Source organism: Pangasianodon hypophthalmus, chromosome 29 (assembly GCF_027358585.1).
Source record: "Pangasianodon hypophthalmus isolate fPanHyp1 chromosome 29, fPanHyp1.pri, whole genome shotgun sequence".
In the NCBI taxonomy this organism is placed as follows: Eukaryota; Metazoa; Chordata; class Actinopteri; order Siluriformes; family Pangasiidae; genus Pangasianodon; species Pangasianodon hypophthalmus.
The window spans coordinates 4,202,855-4,214,971 of NC_069738.1; the positions used below are offsets into that span (position 1 = coordinate 4,202,855).

Consider the following 12,117-nt stretch of genomic DNA (forward strand, 5'->3'; position numbering starts at 1 on the left):
GTGTCATACTGTCTGGGGTTTCATGTTTGAGACATAGTGCACTACAAGCTGCTATTTTATACTCCATAGTGCGCCTTTCTAGGGGGTAGGGTGCTATTTGGGATTCGGCCCATGTCATTCATTTTGTGATTCTGTGTAAGCGCCTAAAGCTGTTCATGCCGGACAACTAAGTTTCTCACTTTCCTAGCAGTAAGTAAATATATATATATATTTTGTATATGTGTGTTTTTAAAAATCTAAGAAACAATTGAGAATATCGTAAAAATCGTAAAAATATTACGGTTTATTTTGGTGAAATATGTAAAATGTATAATAATAATAATAATAATAATAATAATATAATGCTTGTAACATTAAAGTATATATAATTCAAGGCTACAGTATCCTCCTAATCCTCCCGCTCTTCCTACTACCACTACTACTACTACTAATAATAATAATAATAATAATAATAATAATAATAATTAAAGCTGCAAGCAGCTTTTTCGGGGGCCAAGCACCCAGACTTTGTGAGCCACACATTCACAGACCTGCCACAGTTGTTGACTGAACAATCACATCAAAGCAGAGCCATAACATTAGGCAAAGAGATTCAAGAGTGATTTGTAGTTTCATTCATGATGTGTATGATTTGACCACAGACAGTGGTGGAATTCTCTGACTGTAGGAGGAAAGATCTAGATGAACAAATGGGCATCAGGGTGGCATTGCTGTAGCATTGTTAGACATGTGTCAAGATGATGTGAGCCAGATTTGGTGAAGATTGGACAAAATTTGGAGGAGGAGTAGCAAAAATGGCAGTTAGATGTGTAAGCATTTTTGGCATGTTATTGTAACTTTTGACGAGTAGGTGGAATGGGCATGAAATTTTTTGCATTAGCCTCAGGGTCATGGTCCTGAAGATGCCTACCAAGTTTTGTGTCAGTGCGCAAAGTTTTTGCTGAGATATAGCCTCAATTCCTGCTCGGCGGGCTTCGCCATCAGATTTGTTGGCCCATTATGGACAAATCGTTTGGAATAATCAAAATCCTTTTGATAATTTTTGTGAGGCTTACACTGAAGATGATGTGTTCCAAATTTGGTGATGACTGGAGAAAATTTGTAGGAGGAGTAGCAAAAAACAGTTTATAACAAAATCCCACATGGTCAACAGGAAGTACACTTGAATTTCAGATGTTGGTGTGTGTTCACCTCTGCATACTCCAGGGAATTATAGGAAAAGTGAACTGTGAATTTATCACAAACTCTTCAAATGATATAAGGTCAAATGATATAAGGACCATAAGGTGGCACAGTCACAAAACTTCTTGGGTACATTCAGGGCATGATCCTGAAGATACCTATCAAGTTTCATGATGATACATAGATGCATTGCTGACATACACCCTCACATCCTGTTTTTCCCATTTTCCAGCATGTTACAGGAGAACGGGTTTGAATATCAAAATTAATAAATAATAATAATAATAATAACAACAACAACAATAATCTTGGGTAAAGTGTATGTATTACTCTGACCAATCACAAAGCTGATATCACTTCTTAATCACTTAGTTCCTGCTTGAAATGTCTCTTCTGAGCAGCCTAGCCAGTAAAGTCTAACCTCACAAGTGAAAGTTAACCTCAGAAATAAGATCTAACCTCACAAGTGAAAGAATGTTAACCTCACAAATGAAAGCTAACCTCACAAGTGAAAGCTAACCTCACAAGTGAAAGCTAACCTAGCAAATGAAAGCTAACCTCACTAATGAAAGCTAACCTAACAAGCAAAAGTTAACCCCACAAGTGAAAGCTAGATAACCTAGAGAGTGAAAGCTAACCTAGTGAGTAAAAGCTAGCCTAGTGGGTGAAAAGTAAGTGAGTGAAAGCTAACCTAGGGAGCATAGCCTACTGCTATAACTCTATATTTGATCAGCAGGTTGAGCTGGTGTTGGATGAGTGTTTCATCATATTCTCTCTTTTTATTCCAAATTTTCCAGATGTTTAATGTTTTTAATATTTACACTGTGTTCCCTGGGATTTTAATGATCACTGTTTATGAAAGCTGTTGTTTAATCTCTTTTCTCTCACTCCCTCTGTGAAGGTGATGTTCACTCTGTCAGAGCTCTGGTCTGTTACTGAGAGACAGGGTCACTATAAGCTGCTGAAGCCATGGTGGGAGGTCTTCATGGACTATCTGGTGCTCCTCATGCTCATGGTGTCAATCCTGGCTGGGACTCTGTTACTCTCACGAGACGGGGTGGTGTGTGTCCCCATACTTTCCACCTCAAGCAACTCCAGCACTTCTTTTGGAATTCCCTCGGATCCTGTCACACCTCATACTGCATCAAGTGTCCCCATATCTAGGAGTCTGGCTAAAGGCATTCGGACTGACCTTGACTACCAGCAGTATGTCTATGTGAGCACCGTGTGCTACCACGAGGCTCTGCCATGGTTCTCGCGTTTCCTGCCCTATGTCACCTTACTGCAGTCGTTGCTCCTGCTGGCTAGTGGTTCCTTCTGGTTCCACTTCCCACTCACCTCTGCCCGCATTGAGCACTTTTTAACCATTCTTGCCAAGTGCTGTGAGTCACCCTGGACCTCCAGGGCACTTTCCCATGCTGCCAAGCTGGACAGAGCACATCACAGTCGCCCTTCCGATGAGGACAAAGTGATAAGGACCCAAGTGCCACACACTCCTAAACTCTTTACCCGACAGTCTAGCCTTGACTCGGGAACTGACAGCCCCCTGTTGGCCAGGACGGATAGTACCTCGGCCCAGCCTTCTCCATGTCCATCCAATATGTCTCACTGCTCCACATTGTCCTCTCTCTCGATCCTAGAACCTGCTTCCCTGCATAAGGCAGCTACTGTTCTTCCAGAAGGTTCTAGCACCGGGCCCTCGCTGGACCGGAGTGACGGAGAACAGGCCAGAGCTCTGTTTGAGAGAGTCCGCAGGTTCCGGGCACACTGCGAGAGCTCTAATATCATTTACAAGGTCAATAGAAGGTTTGGAATACCAGTTATATATCATTCTGCCTTGGTTGTTTGATAATGATAATCCTGGGTCCTCTGTCTTCTTTCTCTCAGGTGTACACAGCTCAGACTGTGTTCAAAGTGCTGAAGTTCATTGTGATTGTGAGCTACACCACACCTCTACTGGGCTCCATCTCTTTTACTTACATCTGCCAGCCCCATTCCCATGCTTTAACAGGATACCATACCTTCCAGTGCAGCCACCTGCTATCATCTGTCCTGCGCAAGCTGATGAAAGCCTACATCTGTCTCGTGGGCCTTTATGGCCTGCTGGGCATCTACACCCTTTTCTGGATTTTCCACAAGTACGCTTGTGAGCTATAGTTTATCAAGAGTAAGAGTACAGATCTGGGATCAGGTCACTTTTAACTATATAATTGTCATTATTTGGATGAAAATTGGGGAAACTGATCCTGGTCAGCACTGTTACTTGTGTATCCTTCTGTGCTGTAGTTCATGGGTCCTGATGTAATTATATTCTGGAAGAAACTGAAAAATAGGACACCATTTTAAAACTAAGCAGCAAGAAATGTTACAGGATTATACACTGGCTTCCAAAATAATTGGTTCTTTTCATGAAATTGAGCAAAAATTAACCTATAAAAATAACACTGGATTCAAAATTATGGATATATGCATACTTTGGGGAAACACAGGCAACAACAAAGTTCTTGGGGACTGAAAGCAAATTAAAAATAATATAACATTTTGTATATTTATAAATTAATATTTTTGGGTGGAATTTGTTTTCAAGAATGACAATTTGCATTAATTAAAAATATTCCTTAGGGAATATTTTGGCACATATCTTTATGAGAGAAAATATTACTATTTTAGAAAAATAATCTAATAAGAATTATGTTTTGCTAGAACAACGATAAATAGTTCCTCCTATTAGTGTAGGAAGGATTTAAATTATTGTACATAATTTTTTATACAATCATTTATTCTCATTTTTATGACTGGTGCCCATAATTCTGGAGGACAGTGTATAGCCAAGTATCTTCTTACCTTTATCTCTCTTTGTAAATGAAAGCTCTCTGTCATCTAAAATGTCATTCCTAGTTGTCTCTATGTAGTCATTTTTTTCCATTTTCCCCATTTTCTTCCCAATTTGGTCACCTGCCAATTCCCACCCACCAGCCAGCTCTCCGCTATCATATGAAAGCTTCCACCTGGGGAGGGTGAAGGCTAACATGTGCTTCCTCCAAGACATGTGAAGCCAGCCAACCACTTTTTTTTACTGCTCCTCATAGTACGTCAAATTACAGCATAACACACTCAGTGGAAAGTGCTATCTGCCCTCCTTTGCATACATGAGCTCATAAACATGCTGATTGATTATTGTACTTGTGACTGACAGGGGAGAGAGAGAGTATGCCCCTCCCACCCAGACAGCACAGCCAATTTTGCTCTGAATAACCAAAAAAATAAATAAATAAAACACACAGTTTAAATTTGATTCAGAAGCTAAAAGTGGATGGGGAAAACTGGCTTAGTTCTTATCCATTAGTTGATCTGCTGAATGATACTAACTCATTTGTTTATCTTTCCTTCCAAGCTTACAGTCAAGCATGGAGATGAATGCTAACAACGTGAGTAGATGTGATTAGTGTATCTTTTAACAAAACACCTGCTACTCTCTTATTAGATTCAGACTGATGACCAAATTTTCTTTGGTTCTCTAGAGCATCAATAGAAGTGGTGCTAGTGAGCAACTAGGAGCAGAGAATCTGCTACAGATTACCTAAAAAAATGACTGGGTACCTGAAAAGGTTCCTGTGGTGCTGCCATTAACATTCTTTACATTAATAAGAACTGTCATAGGCTCTGTTGCTCAGTAGCACTTCTTCCCATAGAACTCATGAACAGCTTTCTGACATTTTCAGCAGGTCTCTGTCTCATTCCCAGGTCTCTGAGACAATACTCGTTCCAGCATCTGCATGAAATAGGTTCCATGTTGGACGTACCAGACCTGTGTAATGACCTGGCCTTCTTGTTACACATGACGGATCAGTACGACCCCTTGCTGGCTCAGCGTCTCTCAGTTTTCCTGTCTCCTGTCAGTGAGACTCGGCTCATGGAGGAGAACTTGGAGCGTCGCTGGAACGCTGCCCGTCTGCGCTCAATGATAACCTCTGATCACAAGGGGCGCTCTCTGCTGCAGCTGGTGGCAGTTCCACATCTCCCTCCTGCACTCTTCACCCTGAGCCAGCTGGAAGTGCTGAAGCTGGAGTTAATTGGAGATGCTAAGCTAACAGCACAGATCTCCAATATGACTGCCCTGAGGTGATGGTTTGAAGGGTAATCTACAGGTTGTTTTTGCAGGTCACACTTGAATTTCTTTCCAGACCCTGGGCCATTTGCTGTTTTTTTGAGCCCAGGAGTGGTCCATGGAACCAATCCCTAGTTCTCTTGAAAATGGTGGTCTGGGGCTTGCTTCAGCCAAACGGAACCCCATGACAAGTACAGGTCATGTATTTGAGCCAAGTGTGAAAACGCCCTTAGTTACACACTGTTTGGTTGGAGAATCCCAGAGCATCGGATGGTTTTTGAAAGCCATGTCATAGCCTGTGTTCACAGAATGTCTAATGTAGATAATAGATCAGGAAAGTTAATTTTTCAGGTCTATTTTCATTGTTTTTGTTTTAATGAAAGCCAAACTAACACTTTCTTTCCACAGGGAGCTTCATTTGTACCACTGCTCAGCCACTGTGGAGTCTGGTGCACTTACGGTCCTCCAGGAGCGTCTGGAGTCTCTGCACCTCACCTTCACCCAAGCTGCAGAGATCCCTGGCTGGGTGTACTCATTGCGCAGCCTGCAGGAGCTCCACCTGAGTGGACGAGTGGCCAGTGAGGGCACTATCAGCCGTGGCTGGGCAATGGGCAGCCTACGCTATCTGCGCCACCTTCGGGTCCTAGCATTGCGTGGCACGCTCCAGAGAATCCCGTCAGAGCTGAGCGAGGTTGCAGGCAGCTTGGTGCATTTGGAGATCCACAACGAAGGTGCCAGGCTGTTGGTGCTAACAGGACTGCGACGGCTGGTGGGATTGACTGAACTGGAGCTGCAGGGATGCCAGCTCGAGAGATTGCCTTCTGCTTTGCTAGCACTAACAGGATTGCGCAGTTTGGACCTGCAGCACAACAGCCTGAGGACATTGGAGGAACTGCTCGGACTGCAGCATCTGAGGCGTCTTTCCTGCCTACGATTGGCCCACAACCGCATTCTGGCAATTCCTACCAGTGTGGGAGTCCTCCGGGCCTTGGAGCTCTTGGACTTGGCACACAATGAGCTGCGGAGTCTTCCACCAGCTCTTTTCACAATCCATCGACTCCGGCGCCTCCTGCTGGCTGGGAACCTTCTTGAGGAACTGCCTGCTGAAGTGGGGGCACTCACTCTCCTTAGTGAGCTTGATCTGAGCAGGAACAGGCTTGAGAGGCTTCCAGAGGCGCTTTTTGCCAACTGCAAGGAGTTGCGCATTCTAAATTTGGCCAACAACTCCCTAGGATCCCTGAACATGGGATTGGGCTCTTTGAAGCACCTTTCCAAGCTGGATGTACAAGGAAACAACCTTGAGGAACTGCCCATTGAGCTTGGTTGCTGCTCAGGGCTTCGTGGAGGTGGTTTGCTGGTGGAGAGGTGGCTGCTTCACACTTTGCCAAGTCACATCAGGGACTTCCTCCAGCAGCCATCTTGTGCTTCTTCCGAAGCTAATTCCCGCCCTTGTTCAGATATATTCCCTGCCTTCTCCGCCGCCCAGTGGAGCTTTCTCTCCTCTGTGGAATCACGGATATAGTTGAGAAGAGATCTGAAAATGCTTTCTATTTGATGTTGAGAACATCAATGTATGTTTTTTTAGGCAACAACTTTATAGCCTGAATTTGCTAGAAGAATGCAACAGTTTCAGACTCCATACAGACTCCTTTGCACATTCTTACGATGAATAAGTATCCCAAGTTTAGGATCAAACAGGGCTAAAATAATAACCACAAATATTTAGCTCAGTATTAAAATCATGATTACTGATCACAATTATTTAACCATTTTAAGAACAGTTTTATTAACTTTATTATTTTATTATTTAAAATCAGTAGAAAACAGTTAGTTATTTAACACTGCATATTATAAACCTATATTTATCTGAATGTCTTAAATCACTCACTCACAAAGTTGTACTAAAAATAAAATGTTATCAAAAATAAAATATTATCAACCTAACTTTAGCTAAGCACAGCAATGTCACAATGGACAGACAACTGCATGAAAACTGATGTTTAAAAAATAATATAGGCTAAGAGGCTAGCAAAGTGATTTGCCTGTATCTCTAATAGTTTTAAAATAGTCCTTCTATACATCATCATCATTCACAAACTAACAGTAGGCCAACCCCGTAGGCCAACAGTAGTCAGTTACATATCAAATCAAAGGCTACTAAATCGTATCATATCCTATAGGAGCACATTCAGTGATATCGCCAAATATCAAATCATTGCCTTATGAATCCAAATCGTATCATATCGTGTGAAAGCCTGAGGTTTACTCCCCCGCTGAATACTGTCTGTTTACGTATGTGTTATGTGTGCACAGTTATGGCTGAATAGCAGGAGAGAATGTTCTTGTTTTTGTTCTACAGTAAAGCCGCATTTTATATTTACAGTGGTTTTAAATTGTCAGTATATTATAATATATGTATTATTTAAGGTCATACATTTGTAACTCCGTAATTTAACTTACAATTAAAAGAATAACATTTGACTAACCTTTGTTTTTTCATTGTTTCTTCACGTGCATACTAGACTCACTGTCCACTTTATTAGGAACACCTGTATACCTGCACATTCATGCGATTATCCAGTCAGCCAATCATGTGGCAGCAGCACAATACATAAAAATCATGCAGATACACGTCAAGCGCTTCAGTCAATGTTCACGTCAAACATCAGAATTGGGAACAAATGTGATCTTAGTGATTTTAACCGTGGCATGGATGTTGGTACTAGATGGGCTGGTCTCACTGCTGATTTTCACACACAACAGTCTCTAGAGTTTGGACAACGCCATGCAGTCCTCTTTGAGATCAAGGTATTTTCAGTATTTTCTTTTCTATTTTATTCTATTCTATTCTAATCTATATTGCACTTCACTTTATTCTCCTAACTCTATTAGAGAAATTATATTTTATTGTGAGTAAAATTCCTTTTGTTTTGTATTTACATTTGGCTTTCTACACAAAACCAAGCTGTGGCTTGGTACACAAATTTCATCCTTTTTCTCCCACAGGTTAACTTTCAGTGACGTTACGTAGAGATCTCTCTTTCAGATCTTCTCGACCACAACAAATCCTCAGTCAACGCCACAAAGGTAGAGTCTGATATTAAGAAGAAATGATTTGAAAAAACATTAATTCATTAGTTAGTTGGTGAAACACCTTTCTGTAATGCTTTTTTTTTTTTTTTTTGCATATGCACTTATATTATTATATTATATTATTGTACCTTTAATAACATGTAAAAATGTTGCTTTGTTGTACAGAGTAGAGAGATGAACAGCAGCTGAGTGGATATTCTGTTAGATCTTGTACCACAAGAGGAGCTGATTTGTTTTTTTCACTGCAAGAAGACAGAGATGTCCTATGGCATGGACGAACCGCTCTTTTATCTCAACCAGCTCCGAGACCACAATCTGGTACCTGAGGATCTCAACCAGGCAAGAGATCAAGAACAATGTCTATTTTACATTACTACATTTGAAGAGTTTTTATCCTTACTCCTGTAATAAAGAAACTGACTGGCTTGACTTGCTAAAGTAATATTCTATAATTGTATTTTAGTGTTCAGTGTGAGGACGTTAAGGATTGAATGGTTGATAATGTTTATTAATAAGTGTTACTAGTATCAGGTAACATAAACAGAAAGACATACCCTAGATACTGAAAGTGAAAGCCTATTTTCATTTGTGAAGGAAATCATATTATACAAATAAAGAAAGTGCATTGGAGCTCGTACCTGTGATTAAGCCACATCTGCCACACACCTCCACTGACTGTATATGTTATTTTCACATTTTTTGTGTTATTTTGTTTATTTAACATCTATGAAAGAAGATTTCAGTGTCAGTGCTTTAAGGTAAAGCTGTTTAGGGAAGCTCTATCATAGCCTAGTGTGAACGTAAAGAAAGAACTTGGTACTTCTTAGTTCCACCAGGAAACATGCAAACAAAAGAAAGGTTTTTATTTAGCATTTTTTTTTTCTAAGATTGTGCAAGTAAAGTGAGTCTGAGGCAGTAGGAGGTGGATAAACAAAGTAGATAACAATGTAATGAAGTGAGGACGTGTGTGTGTTTACATCTCAAAAACACACTAGCAGCTTAGGTCCAAGTTATGAAGTCATATTTAATTATTTTACTGCAAAATCATTAAAATCATGAACAAGGTAGACTCAAGCAGCACAACTCTAGAGACTGTTGTGTGTGAAAATCCAAGGAGTTTAGCAGTTTTGGGAAATATTCAAAACATCTGGTACCAACAACCATGCCAAGGTCAAAGTCACTGAGATCTCTTTTGTATCCAGTGAGCTTAATATGAAATGTGTTTGTATTTAACAGTAATTCTATTTAAAATCAGTAATGCATTTTATGTATAATTCAAATGATTAAACAAACAAGTGTTATTGAATTCTCAACATTCTCTCTCTCTCTCTCTCTCTCTCTCTCTCTGTGTGTCTGTGCAGAAGATAATAAAGATGAAATGTAAGGACAGAAAGCAGAATGGTGTGTATAAGCGTTTGGAATGGCAGCCTTCTGGATGGTCAGTCACTCCATTTTTATTCACCTTTCTGTGTCAACTTTATTGTTTTTCACACTTGAATTTCCAAATTTAATGTATAACAGTTTATGATTTTCTTGAGTTTATTATTTTGATGAATTTATTATTACTCTGAATGTTATCTTGAAGTGCATAATCATCCTAATCATCAGCATCAGCAGTGTAAAATGTGGGTACAGGATTAAGGTGTAGTATGCAAGAGATTAGGATATGAAAGATGTGCTTAGTAGGACTATTGCACTAATCACAGTACACCAGACCTGGTTCAAATGACGCACGGGATTAGTGGAGGCAAAAGCTGTAGGATGTTTGGAAAGGTTTTCCTGGTGCGGTCGCAGTGGCAACAGGCTGAGTAGGACAGTCCAGGCTTCTATATTCCCCAGCCACAGATACCAGCTTTTCCTGTGGGATCCCCAGACGTTCCCAGGACAACTGTGAGAATCTCGCCAGCGGTCCTGGGTCTGCTCCGGGATCTCCACCAGTCGGATATTCCTAAAACAGCTCTAGCGGTAGCCAACCAGGCAAAATCATTCTGAGTCTCCTGAACTGTTTTCTCTCGATTCAGAGGAGGAGCAGTGGCTCTATTCTAAGGCTCTACAGGATTGTAAGGCACCTCACACAATCACAGAGAGCAAGCTTATTTACACCGCCTGTGTTTGCAACCTTATTCCTTTAGCCACTACCCACAGCTCGTGACCATAGGTGAGGATGTGTATAAGATCACTTGTGAATAAGATCCCAAGATATTTAAACTCCTCTGCCAGGGGCAAGGCCGCTTCCCTCACTTGAAGAAAGCGTCCCATACTTTTCTGTCCGACTCGCTGATTTTCATCCCAGCTGCCTCACACTCAGCAGCGAAACACTCAAGTGCATGTCTGAAGGTCCATTTCCGATGGTGCCGGGTGAACATCATCCGCATATAACAGGGATGTTACCCCTAGCCTGTCTCATACTGGAAACCTCTCTAACCTCAATATCCTGTCCATGAAAGCACAAACAGGAGTGGAGCTAAGACATGCTCTTGACAGAGTCTGACACCCACGTTAAACGATTTCAACTTGACATCAAGAATACAGACAGAACTAGCTCACTGCACTTATACAGAGACCAAACTGCACAAACTAGAGTCCCAGATAACCCATATCTCCCACAACATATGTTGAAGCACACAATTATAAGCCTCCTCGTAATTCACAAAACACTTGTAGACTGGAATAGCATTCTCCCTTGACTCCTCACAAAGCTGTGCAAGAGGAAGGAACTGGTCCATTGTTCCATGGCCTGGGCTGAACCTGTGCGGTTCCTCCTGAATCATAGGTGTCATATGGAGTCTCTTCTCCAAAACTCTGGTTTATACTTTTCCTAGAAGGCCGAGGAGTGTGATTCTTAATAATTGGAAAACACCCTCTGGTCTCTCCTTTTTTATAATTATGCACCACTATCCACAGTCCAAAGGCACTGCCCTAGATCTCCATGCAACACTGAAGAGACACATTTATGTTCCCTAAGTCAAATTCTCATCTTTTCAGAGTCTATGGCCCAAATCCAAAGTGGTAACATGAAACACCACTATGACCACTTTGCTTTTAAAACATGACAACTTTGGGTTTTTTTTCATTTGCTCTAATAGCTCTGCTTAGCGTCTTGTTATCTAAGCAAGAAGCCTTTATGTTGTAAGTGAAATCCATCAGTCTTATTTTGTGTTCTTTACATTCTACCCAGAAATAGAGGCTTATGCACTCTTATGTTATAAAACAATAGACTTCTGAAAATACTCGTCAGTCATCTTTCAGAATCATCATTATTGATTACTTGTTGCAGCCCTAGAGTTTACCATATTTTTTTTTTTGTTTAATAATGATGATAAAAAATTCTATTAATTCATGCCACAGCTTCTTTACTGTAGCAGTAAAAATGATAATAATAAGGGATAAGACTTTGGCTGAGAGCATGCATGCCCCAAGTCTCTCGCATCTCTTGTAATGTGCGGTGAGAAGCAGGATGCAAGTGCATACAATCTGCGTGTAGGTTTATTTGGGGCTTTCCACAAATCAGTATCAAAATCTATAGCATGTAGCAAGGTCAAAACCAGAAAACATGGAACAAGGCAAGAAACAAGACAATAAACAAAGCTTAGTAATGCAGATTAAAAAATGCTGAGACTTTACAAATGACTCAAAGACACAGGAGGGTATAAACAGACAAACTAATCAGGATCTAAACACAAAGTAGATGAACACAATCAAGACACACTCATGAAACGGGTGGAGACAGAAAT

At 40.8% G+C, this 12,117-nt stretch overlaps 1 protein-coding gene across 2 annotated transcripts; it reads left to right on the forward strand.

Annotated features, from left to right (window-relative positions):
- On the forward strand, window positions 1-9,521 carry si:ch211-106h11.1 (volume-regulated anion channel subunit LRRC8D). Of its 2 annotated transcripts, XM_053231403.1 has the most exons (7): window positions 1-189; window positions 2,084-2,977; window positions 3,070-3,320; window positions 4,927-5,304; window positions 5,699-8,098; window positions 8,297-8,377; window positions 8,549-9,521. In XM_053231403.1, the coding sequence occupies exons 2-5, from the start codon at window positions 2,087-2,089 to the stop codon at window positions 6,810-6,812; spliced, it is 2,634 nt and encodes an 877-aa protein (XP_053087378.1). In that variant the 5' UTR covers window positions 1-189; window positions 2,084-2,086; the 3' UTR covers window positions 6,813-8,098; window positions 8,297-8,377; window positions 8,549-9,521. The 2 variants fall into 2 exon arrangements, with proteins under 2 accessions (XP_053087378.1, XP_026782826.3); XM_026927025.3 differs by having other exon boundaries at window positions 5,699-8,377.
- Window positions 9,522-12,117: the final 2,596 nt, after the last annotated feature.

Bases quoted from the DNA above. Each gene is read 5' to 3' on its own strand.
- si:ch211-106h11.1 (XM_026927025.3), top strand. From the start codon at position 2,087: ATGTTCACTCTGTCAGAGCTCTGGTCTGTTACTGAGAGACAGGGTCAC. The intron at 2,978-3,069 runs GTCAATAGAAGG...TCTTTCTCTCAG, and splicing joins GCTCTAATATCATTTACAAG to GTGTACACAGCTCAGACTGT. The intron at 3,321-4,926 runs GTACGCTTGTGA...TCTCATTCCCAG, and splicing joins CTTTTCTGGATTTTCCACAA to GTCTCTGAGACAATACTCGT.